Source organism: Amblyomma mixtum, chromosome 6, assembly GCF_055824585.1.
Source record: "Amblyomma mixtum isolate Tamu chromosome 6, ASM5582458v1, whole genome shotgun sequence".
NCBI classification, from domain to species: domain Eukaryota; kingdom Metazoa; phylum Arthropoda; class Arachnida; order Ixodida; family Ixodidae; genus Amblyomma; species Amblyomma mixtum.
The window spans coordinates 118,811,369-118,833,059 of NC_143017.1; the positions used below are offsets into that span (position 1 = coordinate 118,811,369).

At 44.3% G+C, this 21,691-nt stretch overlaps 1 protein-coding gene across 2 annotated transcripts in view; it reads right to left on the minus strand.

Moving 5' to 3' along the window:
- Positions 1 to 21,691, minus strand: part of TBC1D5 (TBC1 domain family member 5) — a 33,607-nt gene that overhangs the window by 10,984 nt on the left and 932 nt on the right. For both annotated transcript variants that reach the window (XM_089548964.1, XM_089548963.1), the window contains exons 2-13: positions 18,406 to 18,502; positions 17,509 to 17,617; positions 15,307 to 15,396; positions 13,490 to 13,632; positions 12,761 to 12,863; positions 12,070 to 12,158; positions 10,289 to 10,309; positions 10,142 to 10,192; positions 8,639 to 8,705; positions 7,341 to 7,507; positions 6,591 to 6,733; positions 5,628 to 5,734 (exon numbers count right to left, since the gene is read on the minus strand). In XM_089548964.1, the coding sequence (XP_089405090.1) occupies positions 5,628 to 5,734; positions 6,591 to 6,733; positions 7,341 to 7,507; positions 8,639 to 8,705; positions 10,142 to 10,192; positions 10,289 to 10,309; positions 12,070 to 12,158; positions 12,761 to 12,863; positions 13,490 to 13,632; positions 15,307 to 15,396; positions 17,509 to 17,617; positions 18,406 to 18,502 (1,187 nt within the window). The remainder of the gene's footprint in view (positions 1 to 5,627; positions 5,735 to 6,590; positions 6,734 to 7,340; positions 7,508 to 8,638; positions 8,706 to 10,141; positions 10,193 to 10,288; positions 10,310 to 12,069; positions 12,159 to 12,760; positions 12,864 to 13,489; positions 13,633 to 15,306; positions 15,397 to 17,508; positions 17,618 to 18,405; positions 18,503 to 21,691) is intronic.

Below are 21,691 nucleotides of genomic sequence, written 5' to 3' on the forward strand. Positions count from 1 at the left end.
TGAACTATATTTCGCAATCCCCTTCTAGTTCGGTATATAGTAAATGATCGACTGTATTTCTCTATGTAACAGACCAAGTGAATTTATCAAAAAATGTAAACCTTATAAGAGATAGTTACCGTATTTACTCGCATAATAGGCGCACTTTTTTTCCAGAAAATCCGGCTCAAAGTTCGGGGTGCGCCTATTACGCGGGGTAAAATTTCCGGAAATTTTTCGACTCTCAAAATTGAACACACCGCGTAAACGCACTCGTGTACGGGCCGCACCCCGTTTTCCCGAAGAAAATATTAAAAAAAAAGATCCGTGTAAGGGCCGCACCGAAACTTAATGCACGCGCCGAGGCCTCTGCGATCGGCTCCGGCTGCGCGCAACGGGCGCGTGATCGTGGAGCGCACAGGAGCTTCCAGACGCCACCCACGGAGGGCGCCCGAGGTAGAGCTTATCATCATCATCAACGTTTTCTTCCGCCGCCGCGAGCTTTCGCTATCTATAGACCAGAATTTTGAGCCGCTCCTGGGCGCGGCCATTTTGCGCCAACTGGCGCGCCGCGGTGCGGGCGTTTCTCTGGGGACTGCGGGGCTGCGGCAGCTCCGCGGCCGCGCCTGCATATAGCCGCGCTTCGGGCGCTAAAAAAACATTGACGAGCATACTTCCGCAGCGTGGCTGTGTTGCAAGAAGTATTTACGTTATCAAAGCGATAACATTGACGCGTTTTTATGACATTTATTTTGACATTCAGGTCAATTGAGCCGGCGCTTTGAACGCGCTCGTGCTTATATCGCTTCCGTCTTGGTGCTCCGCCGCAAAGAAACTTTTTGTTCAATATCAAGCATTAGGTGTGCGGCTAGCATGCAGTTCCAATTCCCATGCGCTCTTATTCCTTCCTGCCGGCCATGAAGCCACCCCTTCGACAAACAGGGCTTTATTGTAGCGTGCGTGGTGCGGCAGTTTATCAACAAATTACCACTGTGAGCTCAACTGAGTCGCAGCGCCAACAGAAAACAAATTTTGTCATGGTTTATGCAACCTGGTGCATAAAAACGTACTTTCGCTTAATTTATCAAAGCTTGAATAGATATGAGCAGCTAATCCAGCTTTCACGAACTCTGAGGTCCGAAGTCGCGTTATTTTATTTAGGAGCTCTCGCCGCGTGTGAGAGCGTTGCGTAGCCGTTTGGCTAAGTGTGGAAAATGTAATGAAATCGCGCATATTTTTCTATGATTAAGGTAGATACCGCCCCGCCGCGGTGGCTCAGTGGTTACGGCTCTCGGCTGCTGGCCCGAAAGGCGCGGATTCGATCCCGACCGTGGCGGCCGAATATCGATGGAGGCAAAATTCTAGAGGCCCGTGTACTGTGCGATGTCAGTGCACGTTAAAGAACCCCAGGTGGTCGAAATTTCCGGAGCCCTTCACTACGGCGTCCCTCATAGCCTGAGTCGCTTTGGGGCGTAAAACCTTAATTAACCAAACAAAACTAAGGTCGATACCAACAGCATAAAGGTACTATAGATAAACCTTTACCCCCCCCCCCCCCCCCCCCCCCCAGATCCCTCTGACATGCGTGCGGAAAAAACAGCTGAAATTGGTAGCGGTCGTGCTTACAATCCTGTGCATGAAATGTGTTTAATGGGAACAAGAGCAAGCTCAGCGCAAAGATGCCGAACACGTACTGGTGATCGAAAACACGCGCTCCGTCGGGACAACCTTCAGTCTGCAGCTCGCCTACCCAGTTACTACTCCACTGAGTCAAATCAATAGATCTTCATTCTGATGCATAAAATTATCATAGATGATAGCGCACGTAAAAGGCGACAACAATCGGCACGACAGCGAAATCTGCTTAGAAGGCAACCGGTACACTACCTGGTCGACTACCCTCAACGTCACGTTAACGAGTAACTGCGCGCAAGATAACCGCAGTACTGACTGGAAGAGGGAAAATGTGAGTAGTGACGCACAGCACACACCCTCATACGTTAGCTGATAGAGCACAACAACGGCAGAAGTGAACACGTAAACATGCGTTCTACGCGCGGCGCCGGCGCGTCCCGCAGTCCCTCGGGCCGCGCGCGCCGACAGATGGCTACTGGTGTCGAGGGTAGGAATTCTTTTACCCTCACACGCAGGCTGCTGGCGCGCCCCTACTCTCGACACCAGCCGCCATCTATCGGCCGCGCGCGGCCCGATGGACTGCGGGACGCACCGGCGCCGCGCGTAGAATGCATGTTTACGTGTTCGCTTCTGTTGTTGTAGTGCTTCATCATAACGTATGAGGGTGTGTGCTGTGCGTCACTACTCACATTTTCCCTCTACTAGACAGTACTGCGGTTATCTTGCGCGCAATTAGTCGTTAACGTGACATCGCCGAGTTTTTTTTTCCGTTTATTTGGATGCAAGTGCGGCGAGGCAGTGCGCATCTGTCTCGTTGTTTGTGCCCACCATGATATTGATGATTAGCGCTCGCGTCCTATCTTCACCTTTTCTGTGTCTCGTTTTTCGCGCTACGTTTTTCAATGATGATATTCTGCTGGCTCAGGATTCTAAACGCTGGCACCGCAGCGGCGACGCTGCTCCACCGAGCCGCTGGTGCGGCGGCGCTGCTCAGGGAAATTCTGGAATAGTATTGCGAACAGCAAGGATTTTTCCCGCGGAGTAGTCGGCCAGGTAGCGTACGGACTGGAAACCGGCACTTCTAAGCAGATTTCTGCGCTGGCGTGTCGTTTGTTGCCGTCTTTTACGTGCTTTATCATCTATGATAATTTTAGGCACAGGAATGTGGATTTATTGATTTGATTCAGTGGTGTAGTACCTGGATAGGCGAGCTGCAGACTGAAGGTGTCCCGACAAAGCGCGTGTTTTCGATTACCGTATTTACTCGCGTAATAGGCGCACTCGCATAATAGGCGCACCCCTAGTTAGGGCGCGAAAAATCAGATTTTTTTATTTCCGCGCATAATAGGCGCACCCCGAACTTGGCACTGTGATCAATACTGTATTTACACGATTGCAAGCCGACGCCTCGCCACCCCCCCGCTCCCCAATCTTTATTTTAACAAAGTTTTTGCTGAACTGCCGCACTTCTCGGCCACGTCGTATTTTCCGACCTGCCGCACGCTTGCCGCGTTCGAGAGCAAACTCCCAGCCATGTAGCTGTTAAGGTGCTTGCCCGTCGAGCTAAAACATCAACGCTCTCCGCGGCAAAGCCATAAACCACGATAACTATCGCGCTACCGCAAATCCCGGCACTTGAAAGCAACAAAAAAAAAAAACGAGCTGGAGATGCTGATGGCGATATAGATAGCGAAAGCTCGCGGCGGAGGAACGCGATGATGATGATGATAAGCTTGGCCTTGGGCGCCCTCCTGGGCGGCGTCTGGAAGCTCCTGCCCGCGTGTGTGGCCTCCGCGATCAAGCGCCCGTTGCGCGCAGCCGGAGCCGATCGCGGAGGCCTCGGCGCGTGCATTCCTAAGGCTATTCCCGCGTGTGTCGTGGAAAGTTTCGGTGCAACCCTTACACGGATCTTTTTTTTTTAACATTTTCTTCGGGAAAACGGGGTGCGGCCCGTACACGAGTGCGTTTACGCGGTGTGTTCAATTTTGCGAGTCGAAAAATTTCCGGAAATTTTACCCCGCGTAATAGGCGCACCCCGAACTTTGAGCCGGATTTTCTGGAAAAAAAGTGCGCCTATTATGCGAGTAAATACGGTACCTCCTTTCACTGAGCTTGCTCTAGTTCCCATTAAACACATTTCATGCACAGGATTGTAAGCACGACCGCTACCGATTTCAGTTGCTCTTTCCGCACGCATGTCATAGGGATCAAGAGGGGGGGGGGGGGGGGGATAAAGGGTTTACCGTAGTGTCTCTCTGCTTTTGCTATCTAGCTTAATCATAGGAAAATATGTGCGATTTACATTCATTCACACTTAGCCAAACGCCTACGCAATGCTGTCACACGTGGCGAGAGCTACCGATGAACGCGACATCGGACCTCAGAATTCGTGAAATCTGGATTCGCTGCTAATATCTATTCAAGCTTTGATAATTTGAGCAAAAGTACGTTTTTATGCACCAGGTTGCAGAAACCATGAGAAATTTTGTTTTTTGTTGGCGCTGCGACTCAGTTAAGCTCAGAGCGGTAATTTGTTGATAAACTGGCGCACCATGCATGCGACAAGAAAGCCCTGTTTGTGCGTGGCACTTTATGGCCGAAGGGTTAAGAGTGCATAGAAATTGGAACTGCATGCTAGCCGCACACCTAATACTTGATATCAAACAAAACGTTTTTTTTTTTTTTTGCAGTGGAGCACCAAGACGGTAGCGATATAAGCACGAGCGCGTTCTAAGCGTCAGCTCAATTCACGTGAATGTCAAACTAAATGTCATTAAAACGCATCAATGTGCTCCCTTTGATAGCGTGAATACTTCCTGCAACACAGCCACGCTGCGGAAGTATGCTCGGCAATGTGTTTTTAGCGCCCGAAGCGCGGCTATATGCAGGCGCGGCCGCGGAGCTGCCGCAGCCCCGCAGTCCCCAAAGAAACGCCCGCACCGCGGCGCACCAGTCGGCGGAAAATGGCCGCGCCCAGGAGCGGCTCTGGATTCTGGTCTATATCGCCATCAGCATCTCCAGCTCGTTTTTTTTTGTTTTGTTTTTTGTTGCTGTCAAGTGCCGGGATCTGCGGTAGCGCGATAGTTCATCGTGGTTTATGGCTTTGCCGCGGAGCGTTGCTGTTTTAGCTCGACGGCCAAGCACCTTAACAGCTACACGGCTGGGAGTTTGCTCTCGAACACGGCTAGCGTGCGGCAGGTCGGAAAATACGACGTGACCGAGAAGTGCGGCAGTTGCGACTGAGGCGTCCCTAAATTTTCGTACGCACTCCAAGCGCAGAGGTTTTCGCGGGCCTAAGTCGGGAACGTTTCCGGCTAGAGATGAAGCTTTCCAAACAGACGTTTAAAGTGAGCATCCCTGAAAACTGTGTGCGGCTGTTCTACGCGATGTCGTTGTACGTGCTGTGGGTCCGCAGCAGCACTAGTGAGGACTAGTAGTCAGTTCAGCGAAAACTTTGTTAAAATAAAGATTGGGGAGCGGGGGGTGGCGAGGTGTCGGCTTGCAATCGTGTAAATACAGTATTGATCACAGTGCCAAGTTAGGGGTGCGCCTTTTATGCGCGGAAATAAAAAAAATCAGATTTTTCGCGCCCAAACTAGGGGTGCGCCTATTATGCGAGTGCGCCTATTATGCGAGTGCGCCTATTATGTGAGTAAATACGGTACATGCAACTAATGATCTCCGCACCACTCAAAATGAGGAGGGCAACTTGAAAGGCCCACCTATTAGACTGACACTGTGTAAACATGAGCAAAACACACACACACAAAAAAAATCAATACGGTCACATTTTAGTTTGGAGACTTGTCATTTCGCAATGCAAAACCTTTCCAGCCATGCCAACAACATAATAACAACTATATTTGATGAACTACCTGTGCAAACTATCTTTTTTTCCAATCGACTCTTCCATTGGCAGGCAACTCTTGGCGCTTTTGTTTCTAATCATGTTCACAGGTCACAGAAAAGGTCACTTGGTCGGAAAGGAGAAGAAAAGCGTGCAGTAAACGTACCCTTGGGTCCTTTAAGTGAAGAGCCAACTGTAGAATGTAGGTGACATTCCGACCTGCAGGATACTTCATCAAGTAGCTCAGGCACTTGGCGTAGTCGGAGTTCAGCACTGCGATCGATTAGAAAACTTTTCAGTTTTTCTTGTGGGGCAGTGTGCTACTAAGACCAACAGACTTGTGTTTTGTTAACGCTGCAGCTAGCATACATTTTGCCCCAGCTCATATATGATGAAAGCGAGACCTGGACAGCTCAATCAAGCATGAAATATGAGATGTGAAACATGCAGATCTGAGCAAATTCAGCAATGTAGTGCTGTTCGGTGAAGTTCTACTTTGCATTCAAGCTTGCATGTTTGAGAAGGTGCCAGAGGTCGGCATACTCACTCATGAGTGCACTCATATCGACTCACTCACTCTCACATCTGTGAGTGGACGTGAGTGTGAGTGCGAGTGAGTGGATGTGAGAGTGGTGGACATGAGTGTGAGTGTGAGTGAGCAGCTGTGGTTGTGACTGGACGAGTGTGAATGTGAGTGGCTGTGAGTACGACTCTGAGCCACCTCTCATGGTGGAGGTATGGAAGGCGCAGAAAAAGCATAGGAAATAACCACATTTTTAATGTAGCCCTCCTGACACAATTACTGAATAATTTTTACATGAATTAAGGCACCTGGTTGATTTTTTTATCTATTTAAAAGACAACTTGCACAGATCTAGGGACAAGTTCAGAGCCTGCAGACAATGTGCTATTTTCTTTTACTAAAATATACCAACATATTTGAGGTTGTGCTCACGGATGCTTAGAGATGAATTTATTGAACTAATGTAGATAACATATGTAGGACGAGAGACTGCTGCTCGACTAACTTTGGAAAGTCGGAACCAACCAACCAAATCAAGCTGAACTCTTCAACGACCTACATAGCCAACTGTCTGCCATATTTCACGAGCGCAATAAACTTGCTTACGAGGTTTTCGAATGCAGATGAGCATGGAGACAAATATGTAGTCAACCAAGTTGAAGGCCAAGCTGTCGGCAAAAATGGCGTCCCACAGGATGAGCAGCTCAGGAAGGATGAATTCTCGCCCAAACAACAGTCGGAGCCAGCGTCTGCAATGGAGAGCAAAGGTTACCAAGAAAAAATGACAGATCATTCTCCTCCCGGAAATCTGCCATTCTCCTTCGCCTGAAGCAGTGAAAGGATATGGTAAGAATGTCTAAGGCAAGGAAAAGGTACTGTGCACTGCCATGTTGCATTCTGGCATCCTCTGATTTGACTTAAGCGTGCAATATGAGCGTACCACAACATGCAGGCCCTGTTAGTTAGTTAGGCCAAAGTAAGCCGGAACTGACGAATCCGCAGGGTGCATAAGCATACCATATAGTAGCAAGCTGGAAACAGAATCATTAATTTCAGCAGCAGACTTGGGAACTAAAAATCACTAAAGCAATACAGGACCAACACATGTCTCCCCCAGTTCGAAGCCCCATAGGATGGGACTTGAGCAAGTTATTTATCAGGTCAAATATGCAGGTAGCATTTAGGGCCCCCTAGAATCTTCAAATTAACTGATATTTATAATCCCTAACATTCTGCCACAGATCCATGGGAAGGGGTCGCACATTACGCACCGTGCCCCCAAAATGTACAGACACAGTTCTTGCAGAGTTAATTCATGCAACTTCCACTGATCATAAGCTTCACTTCGTAACGTACATTCCGAAGACATGCAGCGGGATCTCCATGTTCTCCAGGTGCGTATAGATGGCAAGGTCATGTGCCTTCAGCATTGCCTGGTTGATTCGGCACAGCTTCACACCGAGGCCGTTGTGCAAGCCCAGCGTGCTTGTCTTGGCAAACGGCATGAAGCTGAACTGGTCAAGCTGCACAGGTACACGAAACAACAAGACAAAGTCAATTTATGTTTCAGCACAAGTACTTGTTTGTGCTGTCACCATCATCAGCCTGACTACATCCACTGCAGGGAGAGAAAAGGCCCCTTTCAATGACCTCTAATTAGCTCTTTCGCATGTCAGCCATGGGCACACTACCGTAGCGAATTTCCAAGATCTCATGTCCTTACAAAACTCTCTAGTGCCCACACCTACATTTTGCCTTTGCGTTTTGCTTCACTGTGTTAGCCTATCAGGCCATCAGTTATTTGTTCTCTACATTACATGCATCCTATCCTACACGAGCCAATTTTTACGTCTTGACTTTTTGCTAGGATGACAAACTACATTATAGTATATGCTGCCTGCTGCAGTGCCTCCCTTGTTGATAAAAGCCGTACAGATCTGGATCACCTGTATTGGTCTCTCGCACAAATGCTTTCAGTGATGCTTTTTCATGCACAAAGTACCACCAATTACATCAATCAGCGTAACATCTAGATCTGTTTATTTTAAACCGAGTCACAGATGGCTAGTTCGAACATGGACATCTGCATGGCTTGAGCAAGAATGCACACTGCAGGTTAAACGCCGAGTATGCAGCCCTGGTCTTTGTCCTACAATGGATAAAACCTGCTGCTGCTGCTGCTGATTATCACGGCAGCAAATATGACTTTCAGTGTTATGCATAGCTAATGACGGCTAAAAGATGACTCTTATTTACTGAAAAATTTCACTTTAACGTTCAAAGTTAAAATCATCTTCCGGATAAATGGCTGCTGGGACAGCAGCAATCACAGTGAACTAACAAAGAACATGTTCTCAGAACATCTGTGTACAGCAGTTTTGTTCGAAGCATCACTTTCAGACTGCAGCTGCAAATAGGAATTATACTACCGCTCACTACCATCACTACGAATGAAACAAAGCTATTGCCATATTAATCTGCACAGGCTTAAAATGACACAGTAGCACAAGCAGCCCCCAGGTAAACTTCAAGTCATAAATTTGTGTCCTTTACTATGTGCAACTGCATCAGTGAAAAGGAAACATTAGCCTCAATTGCAAAACAAAATTTTGAAAAGTAATGCTTTCAACCCTGAGAAAGTCCCCACGACTTACTTTCACGTAATTTTCATTCCAGGAGTACCAAGATTCAACTGCATCCATGACTTGACTGAACAAGAAGCTGAAAAAGAAAAGGAAAAGCACAAAGTTTCTCCCTCCACAAAACCATTGTGCCAGGAAATACAAAAGCTTTACCTGAATAAACACACAATTGAAATTAACCAGTAATTCGCCAACCAGAGCTTCAAAATTCCTATGATTCAACTGGAAGCTTGAAAACGAAAATTTGACCTCGGACCACCAAGATCCCAGAGTGATGGCGTGGAGCTGTTATGATATATGCTCTCGCAAATCTGTTCGCCTGAGGCTAACTTTAATCTTTGCTTTCAAAGAGAGTCCAGCTTATCTTTTGCCAATCATATTTGCACACTTATGTCCCAGTAAAAAGTGCAGGTTGTAAGAAGCTAGTAGAGTCTGGGGTCTATGTGATGATAACTGGTTGAGAGCTGACCAAGGCCGACTAGGAGTCTTTCCTAGGGCAACAGTCAGCCACTTTCCCGAAAAAAAAGAGCCCGCACAGGATGCAACAAAAAAAGGATGCGCCACTAAACAAATCCAATTTCCCCCTTCTCTCTAATATACAAGCTACAATTCATTCATGTAGCCTAAGCCTAAACTTATTCACCTTCAAATGGTTTCCAGCTGTAAAAAAATGATTCCATAATTACCACTGGCACTGCCAGTAAAACTGCACTGGGCAGGCACTTTCATTTTTTCCAGAGAAACAACAATGCAAGAGATTTGATGGTGTGATTTCCTCTCACATTTGATTTTTAAAGTGCCGAGTGCTAATTAGTATGCAGTTCTTCCATGACTGCTACGGCCTTTCATAAAAAAAATTACACCATGTGCCACCTGTTGGCTCTGTGTAAAAATGACAAAAACTCTTTGAATGCTGCCTGAAATGCCGCAGTTTTGCAATGGATGCATTCTTATGACAGGGTTACCTATGAACTTTGCAACAAAAGTTGAACTGTACAGTTTTCTGTAATGAAATGCGCATGAGGTGCCACGTGGTGATAAAGAAAATTAAAAAAAAAATTTCTCAAATCTATACGAGACTAAGTTGCTATTTTGTTATATGGAAATCTAATCACAGCTGTACCACATGTACTGCCATTGCAATTGGAAAGTAAAAGGTGTCAGGTGATAGCACCGTTACCATCCTGTCACAAACTTTCCAATGCCACATTCAGGCCAAGATTCTAATTACTTGTTTTCTGTCTTCTGAAGTAGCACTATGCATGAGGTTGAACTGCAACAGATGTTGGAAAACTAAGAAAAACAGAAACAAAATTCTGATCACTGCAGCCATAGCATATAACATATATGCAAACAGCTGCAACATATATCTCTTGGAGCATGTTTTGTAGCCCTAATGCTCCATTCCTTGCATGGCATTTGATCTTCCAGTGTTTTTCAAGAGAGAATAGACACCACTTGAAATTATGTTATTGTACCTAACAATGGGATAAATAATAAAAAAGGGATTCTTACAATGCATCATGTTCCGTGTAGTCGGGGTTCAGAAGCTCCCTTATGTCATCCCTGGAAAAAAATTTTGGAATAGGATATATAAAAAAAAAAAAAAGCAGCACCCACACAGCAACATTACATGGGATTGAGGCTTTGGAGGGCACTTACCTTAATGAGTCTGGGAACTCCCTACAAGTAGAAAAAGAACAATCCATACCGATATCAATTACATTAAAAAACAGACAGAACAATAGCAACACCTTGATAAATCAATGATTTTAAAGATATCAAGCATCTCAAACAATGAGCACGCAAGCAGTGGTTATCGTGCACCTGTTATAGCCTCAGATATGCTCAGTACACGAAAGAGGAAAACTCTGTCACAATGATTAAAAATGCTTCTTGATAATATGGCTCAGATATGCGAGAAGACAACAGGTGGAAAGCTGCGATACACTGACAACTGGGCTAGGCATAGTGGAATGAAGTGCAGAAGCACATCACAGCCATCGCTTGTGCATCTCCCTTGTGCGATAGTGTCACCATTAATCATGCAAAAAAGTGACAGGAAATCCGTTTTACTTTACGTTATCACACCTTTTATGAACTGCGTCCACAGTAGGCTGATTGCTCATGAAATGCCCATGTAAATGCTGCAGTCGTAAAGGCAGATAGAGCGCAAAACTACATTCAGTGGAACCTGAAATCTGCACCTCTTAACACAAAAAGAGAAGAAAAAAGAGCACCTGCCTATGTTTCCTTCGTTCGAGCGATTCTGGAGTATGCATGCTGTTTTGGGACATATCCCAGAAAACCCTAACTGAGCGAAATGAGCAAATACAGAATAGAGCAGTAAGGTTCATCCTAAGGTGGTATCAGCGAGGAGAAAGTTGCATTAAAGTAAAAAGTGAGTTGGAACAGAAAGCACCCTGCTCACATAGAAGAAAACCCCATCTGAAATTGTTATTCTGATCATTTCACAACAAAAGTATCACCAAAAACATTTACTTAAACCGATTGCATTACATATATAAACAAACAGATCATGACTTCAATATCAGAGAATATCAGAAAAAGATGAATCTTTATGCTAACTAATTTCTTGTGTGAATCGTAACAGAGTGGATCTGACTGTCTGGTAGCCAAGTGTGCAGTACTAATGAAGGTTTGTTCCTTTCAAGGCTGGAACTCCCTTGTTAATGCGCTCCGAGCAATGCGGGGTGTTCCTGAATAAATAAATAAAAAAAGAAGTCTTTTCTAAACGCTATTTCCTCTACCACACTGATGCAACTTGTAACAGGCTCTGAAAGTCAGTCAAGCTTGATTGTGCATATGCACTTTAAAATCGAAATAAATCTGTTCGATGGATTGCTCGCCTTTGATATTTACCTGTGTGCCTCTGGGACACACAGCAATCATTTGGCAAGCTTTTTGTGCCCTTAAACTATGGCTTCTCTATTCTTTTAACACAACAGACAAAGAGAGCAATCCAACAGCAAAAAATAATTTGTAGAAACATATCTGTAGAAACAGCATGAAAGAAATATACAAGCACGTAGATGGGACAGCTCTCGTCCCGTCTATATGCTTGTCAATGTCTTTCGCACTGTTTCTACAAATATGACATACCAAGTAGCTCAAATTTATGTTTTACGGCAGAAAACAACAATCAGATAAGGTTAATTTGATCACACTAAAAATGGAACCCTAAACCAAGTACTACATCTCAATGCCAAGACATTTCTAATGGTCTCAAGTACAAATGATCAGCTGATTGGACCTCAAAGCATGTCTTATTGAATACACAGAAAGAAAGAGCATTCTAAATGCACCTTCAACACTACCAATTCAAAAGCCATGCCTTGTCCTAATGCTCGAACCATCACTGCAAGTCACAAAATTAATCTTTCCTTCAACTACAACATGATGAGCATGAAACATGCACTTACCTAATATAGTCCAGCTCCAAGGCATGCAGAAATGCCTGCTGGTCATTGTGCAGCACGAAGATGATGGGTGCCAGGAGTTCATGCATGCCCTTCGAGAAAGAAACAAAGCACTCGAATGTCACACCGAGATCTCAAAGAGTTGCAAATGGCCAAGGGAAAAGAAAAAAAGAATCTTGCTGCTTAGCACTACACTACAAAACTTTGCAGTTGGTATCTTGGCGCCACCTTGGTATTGATCAATAAAACTAACTCATCGCATATTATGGCATTATAGACTTCACACTTCCAACCTCTCTGTATCTAAACTGTGCAATATATCAAGTTCCCAATATGCACAGTGCCAGTTTATTGGCACTGCTCCAAACCTGCCATATAGTGGGTCTTTCATAGACATGCTGACAAGCAAAATAATGAGTTACACTAAATGATCTGTCTCAGTTTCACTGAATTTGCTCTGCAAAACCTGCAAAAAACACACCTCGGCAAATGAGGCTACCGCACAGAGCACCAAATTTATATCCCAGAATCAATTCTGTGCTAAACTTCACTTCTAGAAAAGTTAAAAATTGAAAAAAAAAAAAAATAGTGTCAGTTTGCACAAACCTGACTGACAGTTAGTGTTCATTCTGGATTTTTATTCAATTCCACAGAAATCCCAACCACTGATAATCCCTTTGGAGCCGGTACAAACCTGCCGGTATGAAATTTGAGGGTGCTGCCTCGCGTAGTAGAACAATACGTTCACCATCATCGCCTGGACATCTGAAGTCTGGAAAAACTCTATCTCTGGAAACCTGCGAAAACAAAGACGGCCGTTTTTACCAAGCACGGAACCTTGCATGAGCTGCAAGTACAGTTCTCACTACTGGCAGTAAAATTAACCTCAAGTTTTCCTTGAAAGTTAGACAGGCCTAAAACTATATTCAGAAAATCAAACTAACTGGATTACAAAGCAACATACTAATTTATTACTGTTCTTGAAAAAAAAACATTACAATTAGTCTATTACAAAGCCTCTTGAGAGAGACCAGTGAAAGCTGATGCATGAGAATGTGTGGCAGAAATGTGGATTCGAGCATGCAGTCGAGATGTAAACTGCAGACATGTCCATAGCATCACAGCATTAAGAGGTACTAAAAAAGATGAGTATTAAAAAGAGATGAAATGAATGCTTATAAAGATTTCCAGATTTCCTTTCTATTACAGGTTCGTTAGTTACATCCTGCAATGAACAGAAACTTTTTTAAGCAATGAACAATGGGTAAGATACCACCCAGACAGCACAATTTTTTAATGCAGTAGAACAGACAGTAACAATTCAGGACTACAGGTGTGCTGGTTTGCAACTGGTTCACACAATATTATAATAATTATGAAAAAGAAGCAGAATGATGAGAAAGCACAGCAAGCATGAACGCACGTCCTTATCACATCCTGCTTGATCATTATTCGCAGCTCGCTGTCCTCAAAGTATCTGTTCCAAGGGCTTCTTTCCTCTTGTGACAGGGGGTTGTTGTAAGCCAGATCAAGGTCCTCCACTTCAACCCTTGGATTGTGACATGTCTATGAAACAAGAACGCAAGTGAATGCTCTCTCCTCAAGCATGTTTTTCAACCTCTGCTTGTGCTGCACTGACAGAGATAAGATATGGACCGAGCAGGCAGCTGTTGTGACGCTGCACTGCTGAGACAAAAAAGCATCCCTAGGCTTCACCAGCAACAAAAAGCCTAGCCTTACCACAACACGGATCCAGAATATATGCACAGCTGTTCCTTTTTTTTTTTTACATCATTATTTTTGTTCAGTGACACTACCATCCTAAAACAGAATTTCAGCACAGCATAGCAGAAAATTAAATCTTGGAGACAGAACAAATCATGACACAAGCTGCACAAACATAAATTAGATGACAAATAAAGCCAAGAAATGAGCTAGTATAAAACCACAGCAAGCACAAAGCAATAAAAATGAGATGGAAGTCCGACATTATTTCATATGTGACAAGTAATGTCAAAGACCACAACTTAACCACAAGTTAAAAATATTTTTCCATTTTTGGAGCGGCTATACTTTTTGATAGCTGGTAGGTCCAGTTATGCAAACCACAAAAACTAAAATTAAAGCTGGTGTACAGTCGCGGGTAAAAAAAATTAGCACACGAGACGGAACACCAGAGCGCCGGAATGACAATGCGTGGCGCTGCCGGTGGCGAAGAGGCTGATAACGAGAGTGCCGGGCCGTTCCCATTCTACAGTATTAGGGGGGGTTCAGTGGACTGCCATGGACCAGCAAAATTACTGGCTAAAAGTAGCGCTATCAGCTATTGTTCCCGCCAGTTCCTTTTGACAAACCATCGCGGACATAAAAAAAACAGTAATAGAAAGAAGCCATCTTTGCTTGATAACAGAGCCAAAATAAATGCAGCATGCACAGTCATGTAGGGTCGGCACTTCAACGCTTGGGCGGTGCGCACTTGATAAAGCTTACTTCCTGCCGTCCCCCCCCCCCTAGGCTGCAAAACATGGAAACGGCCCGATAAGCAGGTCTGTGTACCGCAGCGCCGCGTAGTGAGATATACGAATTCTGATCGCCAGTGATCTGTGCTAATATTTTTTGCTCGCGACTGTACATACACCAGCATCACTCACTCAAAACCTGTATGCAAAAAAGACATGGACAATGAGCACGATATCACGGGCAGAGAGAGAGAGAAAGGAAGGAAGGGCAAAGGAAAGGCGAAGAGGTTGAGGAGAAGATGGTTCCAGTTCACTACCCTAAATGGCGGAAAAAAGGAGAATGGGATATAAAGGGACAGGATAACACAGGAGCGAATTAAAGATGAAGGATCCCAAATAAGAATGTGTGCAGTGCAAAGCCACAACCTAGCACCCAGGCACAATGACCTCAGGAGGCTAAACAGTTCTTGGCAGGTCTATGACCACTATGGCCACCGTCCGAGGATTTTTCATCACTAACGAACGAGGGTCAAGAAGGCCAAGACTCAATCTTCCCAAGAAGCGCATATCTCACTTTGTTTCTTGAATACGCTATTCAATGTTTTTTTTAGTTAACTATTCCTATTTTCACTTTACCTCCACCTGTCACAGGAGAATAAGCTGAACAGCTAAACATCCGGGTCTGTGACAAGGTGACACAAAACTTTGCGTCATGTCTGTGAGATTTCGCACACATACACAAAGAAAAAACAACGCAACACCACCAGTAAGACTGACCTACCTTGGCAAGCATTGACTCATACTTGTGCCTCATAGCCCTGGTTGCAATGATCCAGTCACTCCTGGAGTCTGGAAGGCATTCTAAAAATACCTGCAGTGTTTAAAAAAAAAAAAAAAAAACCCTGATTCAGTCCTTGTAGAAAGCTTCTCGCCAACAGAACTGACCATCTGTCTCATTATTGAGAGCATGAATACGTGAACAGCACCAGGCAGCGGGTAATGCCTAATGTACTGCTACATGCTGCCATGCGTAGGAACTTGGCCACACCAGATTTGAGGCCACAAGGAATGTGTGTCTATAAGGCCTGTCATGCATTCACTGCTCTTTGATTCCACCACTTAATATTTTTCAAATGTTCCAAATGTCTTTCAATGAGTTTAAAATGTTCAAGCCACTGATTTGACCATGCCACTCACAGCCCTCTTTCGTGAGACTCGGAAGATTGGTTTGGTTTTATGGGGTTTAACGTCCCAAAGCGACTGAGGCTATGAGAGACGCCGTAGTGAAGGGCTCCGGAAATTTCGACCACCTGGGGTTCTTTAACGTGCACTGACATCGCACAGTACACGGGCCTCTAGAATTTCTCCTCCAAAGAAATTCCAGCCGCCGCGGCCGGGATCGAACCCGCGTCTTTCGGGTCAGCAGCCGAGCACCATAGCCACTGAGCCACCGCGGCGGCTGAGACTCGGAAGAATCAAGGAGAGCCCACAGCCTAGTTGCATAATGAAGTCCATCTTGTTTCAACCTATTTTCACTCCTTGAATCCTGTGGAACTCCACCTTTAGGTGATCCAGCCCAAAATGAACAAATCAAAATTTTCAAAGCAATAACCTTGGAAAAACCACAGCATTATGTTGGTGCTGTGAAAAGCCTTGTGATGAGACGTAAAAAAGTAATGCAGGCATACTTGCTTCCCCAAAAGACAGCTTGATGAGAAGAGACACACTTCCAGATTGTGTGCCTCAAACTTACTCACAATCACAATACTATGCTCTGTGCCACCAATTAGGAACATGATTAAGGCAAGTAATTTTAGCCTTCCAGAAATTTTCATGAATAGTATATGGTAAAAATTCAGGGGGGCACTTTGTTAACCTAAAGTGCAGTGAGGCGAAAGCCTTAAGCGTGGTGTTGCTATTTGTGTCACTGATGCGTTGTTAAGATGTTAGGCTTCGCCTCTGAGAGTGAAACACAACAGCGTCTTGCAACGCTGCCAGGGAGTCCATAGAACTCCATCCCCCGTTCGGTTCTACACCTTGCTCATCGGTAAATTGGCTTTTGAGGAAAGGAAATGTATGTCTCTCATATCTCGGTGGACACCTAAACCTCGCTGTAAGGGGAAGGGAGGAAGATGGGAGTGAAGGAAGTCACCCACCGTATTCACTAGATGCGCCTTTGTTCGTTCCAAACCATCGAGCTGGCATGGAGGAGTGGTTAGCACGCTCGTCTCGCACTCCGAAGACCGGGGTTCGATTCCCGAACTTGACCAATTGCTTACTCGGTTTTATTTATTTACCTGGCCTGACAAGAAAGGTTAATTAGGCTAATTGGGTGATTGATCAATTAACTAAACTCGGTCCCACTTACTTGGAGCATCACTATACGATCCCTTTAATTGGTTGCATGGTTACTAGCCAAAGTACAATTTGCCCCGTTTGAAATTCGCACACCGTGACGCCACGGCCATTTCGGCTAATTGAAAAGCGTGACATTTCTGTCGACAACTCCTGCTTACAACGATGAGGCATTAAAGGTTTCCGCCTTAAAAATGAGCACAATCTTTCATGCTGTTCCTAGGGAAGAAAAAAGGGCTTTTTGGAAAACATTTTAAAATGTAAGTTATTCTGGTCATGTTTCACACCAAAGAGGATAAAAAAATAATGATGCTTGTTGAATTGAGAAATCAAGTGAAACATCATAGCAAGGCACAAAACAGCACAGAGAAATCTTTTTCAAATATATTTTCAATTGCTCATAATTCCTCACTTTCATGCGCCACAGCAAACATTCTGCAACATTCCTTTTTCCATTCAGGTCCACGACAGTGCTAAAAGTACAGTTTTGTGTTCCGAGTCATCTAAGTAATAACTGTTCATGTCGGTTTCTGGGTCTGACTCCTCTTGAAATTTTACGTACATGCAACAACTGCAAGGAGGCATAAAAATTCTCAGCAAGACATGCAACCATACTGACGCCACTTGCCTTCCAACATATGCTCCTGAATCTGCAATCTGCAAGTTCCAGTCTGAGAGCCCTCTCTTTCAGCCTTCTTGAGATCTCTCCTCTCTCAAACAGTGAGAACCACTCCTCACTGAAGAATCAGTAAAAGAACATGCAACAACAAAGGGCCACAGGTATTACTACCACAACAAAGAGCAATTTGGAAAGTGCACAGAGAGTTACAAACCAAGATACAACTGTCGGCCACATTTTACCACCATTCTTAGCGTACCCAGACATATTGTGTAGCCACCTCTTGTGCAAAATTTACTCCACGAAAATTCATTACTGCTCTGTAGTGACGGGAGAGAGCTTGTATAAGCAACCTGGAAGCCAAATAGCATATTTGCAAACCTTATCCCCTTGAAGTACCAACTAGGTCTGGAAAAAGGGAAAATTATTTAGTGCATAAAACATCATCAGCAGACCTCTTGGAAGTGATTATAGAATGGGTCACACAAGATTTTTTTCAGACTTGAGCAGACTTATATTAAATCCACATTTGCAGACATTGTCTGGTATATAACGATTTCCTAGCATTCAGGTAGAATCCGCAGAGTCAGACATTACTGTAAGCTTGTGCTTTGATTAACGCGCTTTGCTGCCTCCCTGCGAACTTTCTTGATCAGTATTTTTTATCACCCAGATATGTGCTTGAAGCCAAGCTTGTTTCTTTAAGATAAAGACTTGAGCCATGAGTTCCCACGCAACTTCTTTGCACAACAGCCCAAAGTATTCAGTCACTAAAATGCCGAAAAGCACGTTATTCTGATACTTGGCCGGTATCCCACAAATACTTTTACGAGCCCTTTGACACTAAATGTTATCCTGAAGTTAGTAAAAAACAAGAAAACTGACTGCTGTGCCAACATAACGTACCTGTACTTCTTTGAGCATGTTTGAGAGTTGTCCGAATTAGCCGCTCTAAGGCCATTGCTGGCATGATGGCTAGAAAGTGAATCTATAGAGTCAAAACCTGAAAAAATAAAAATAAAATTATGCACAGCGTCAGGCATCAACATACACACAAGGTTCACATTTTACACTGCAGGCTTAGAAAAACGCAGTCTTCAAACATAAAAATGTGAATTACTGGCAATGCAAAGAAAATGCTACTACAGACTACATTTATAATTTTGCTAATCCCCATAGGTTTTTCCAAATTTTTCTACATTTGCTATAAGCTGCTATTATTCACACATCCCATAAGTCAAAACCCACAGCAGAGAGCGAGTCGATATGACAAAAGCAGCAAACAATAGCTACGCATAAAACCATTGTGTACATGCAATGAGAAGAAACAAAACAATGGTTGGGTCAGATGTTAACTGATTGATACAGCATTATCCAACGACCATACGTTTCTTCCTATTTTTCTATGTACGCAACTGAGTAAGACATGCACAACACAGACACGGCCTCCAAGACAGGTGTTTATAAAAGGTGACCGTTCTTTCTACTACAGGACAGTGACAATAAACAGCCAGTAGACAATAGGGGGGGTGTACAATATGGCTTCATTGTTAATATAGGACCTAGAGGCAGCACACTATGTGACGAACAGTGTACGCCAAAACTAATCACGTTACAGAAGCGTTTGTGCCCTTCCTATATGATAGATCATGAGCATTTACACCTGGCAATCTACACTACTTGCCTCTCCTCCTCACCCTGCGCTTACAAGAGAAAAAGTCACCCCGCAAATATGGCGGCTGTGTGTGTAGGTCGACTCACTCAATTTCGGATGGCCATTCTGACAGCTCTCGAAGTGCCCTTTCAGTCTCAAGTGCAAAATCAAATGTCTTCAGCCAAACAAACTATGGAAGTCATTTCAATGGAAATGAAATAGTGGCATAATGTAGCCAGCCGCATTCTATGAATGTGTGCGATGAATCAATGTCAGCGGGAAATGTCTGCAAAGACTTGCCAATGCATCTCTCATGGAAGTGAAAGACATTATGACGCTTTTCGCTGGCTCTAAGAATAAGGTGGGCAGATGATATGAGAAATTCTGTGGGGATAGGGTGTCCACAGCTGGTGCAGGATAGGGCTGATTTGAGATTAACGGGAGAGGCCCCAGTCCTGCAGTATGCATAACTGAGCTGATTATGGTGACTGTTGTTTGCTGGCGGTCACCTCATCAGCATCTGCTTTAGTACTGCATTTTCATTTCATTTTCTTTGGTAAGCACTGAACCTACTGCAGCAATTCCTTATTACTGCAGAACAATTACTTTAAAATTGGTGCTGCCTGATTCTGCTGCTTTGAAGCTGCTGAACATACCACGAGGCAAGTAAGAGCCTCCGGTAGTTGCGAGTCTGAGTACATCAGATCGACAACTACTGAGACTTCTTGGGGTTGGTTGATGACTGGTGCTAAATAATCTCCAATCACGGCACTGCGGTTCACGAAAACACCAATAACATGAATGCCATGCCTTCCCCATTCCTCCGTCGTGTAGAAGGTTCAGTGGAAGTCACCGCTTACAAATAATTCTTTTAATTTTTCCATCCAGCTGGTTTTCAGTCACTTGCACTAAATTTTTTCCACTGAAGCGAACATAGCTTGGCAGTCATTACATGGAAACCCGTAAATTATGCACTGAGCTGTTTGCTTTTTCTTGCCCAGTTGGGCTCAAGTTTAAAAAGTGAAGTTGGTTCTTAATGAGAAAGAAGTTAATTAAAGCAGTTTTTGTTCAAGATGATGCTCATTCCCTTATTTTCGAGTACAGTGTAGAGCTCCGCATCCAGTCCAAAATTTAGCTGCAGACAAGACACCCTCCTTAATTCTTCCTAGGCTTACAGAAGTGAAAAAAAGTTAGCTGCAAAAGTAACTGCGGCCAATCACAGCAATAGCCAGCCTCCCTGATACTAAAGCAGTTCTACTATGATTCTGGATCATTTGTTCTGATGGAGTAGCCATAGTTAAGATTAGGATTCTTTGCGAATGCGCCTTTGGGGCATGTCGGAACTGAGAGTGAATCCCCAGTACTACCGGCTGCCCATCAGTTTCCATCGGGCACAAGCTATCCCTTGACCTAGTGCTAGACTTTTTTGGGGTGAAATGCTTGGAAAATGAGTACTTGGTTTGGTTTGGTATGTTTTATGGGGTTTAACGTCCCAATGCAACAGACTATGGGAGACGCCGTAGTGAAGGGTTCCGGAAATTTCGACCACCTGCGGTTCTTTGACATGCACTGACATCCCACAGTACACGATCCTCTAGAATTTCGCCTCCATCGAAATTCAACCGCCGTGGCCAGGTTTGAACCCGCGTCTTTCGGGTCAGCGGCCGAGTACCATAACCACTGAGACACCGCGGCGGCTCCACCTTGTGTAAAGCAAAACACCTTGTGTCATGACATGCTTTGCCTAAGCCGCCCTTTTTGAGCCATAAAAATTAATTACCACCAGAAATGGTAGCGGTAGACATCAAGACCGCAAGTACATAAATGAAGCACAATCTCAGCATGACCTGGAACTGGGATCTGAACATAATCAAAGCAGCAGTAATAGCATGCACGGGTGATGTGTGAGCACTTCTATTAATTTGGCAGACAAATAACTACTTTTTCTGGCGTGGTAGGCTCATTGAGGGCTTTCTGCCATCTTTCTTTTGATGATGATTGCTTTTCACCGTCCTTTACCATATTTATATTTTGCTGTCTTCATGTACTGGTCTGCTGCAAGGATTTATATATACGTGTGCAGAAACAAGTGCACTATCAGCAACAAATGAAACGAACAACAGAAATCAAATGCTAACATAAAAGAACGAACATATAAGTTCCTTGACAGGAAACACAAGTTAGGTTGATTAACACTTCTGAATGACAGTCTTCGCGGTTTAGAAGTGAACTGAACCTGCGCTTGCATTTAGCTTCCCCATTCAAAAATTTTCTCATTTTTCTGTTTGTGTCTGAACCGTCTTGTTCGCATTTCATTCATTGCTGATAGTATGTACGTAAGAAAAACCCTCCCTCACTGAATGTTTGCTCCTGATATGAAACTTCTACAATTTTTTCCCTCTCCTTTGATTACACACACACACACACGCACACAAACACAACACAACACAGACACAAGGCCTCCGACAAGGCTAAACCTGATTAGGACGCAAACAAAACTCTTCGGCTTGACAGCAGTCAAAACACGCTAAAGCATGC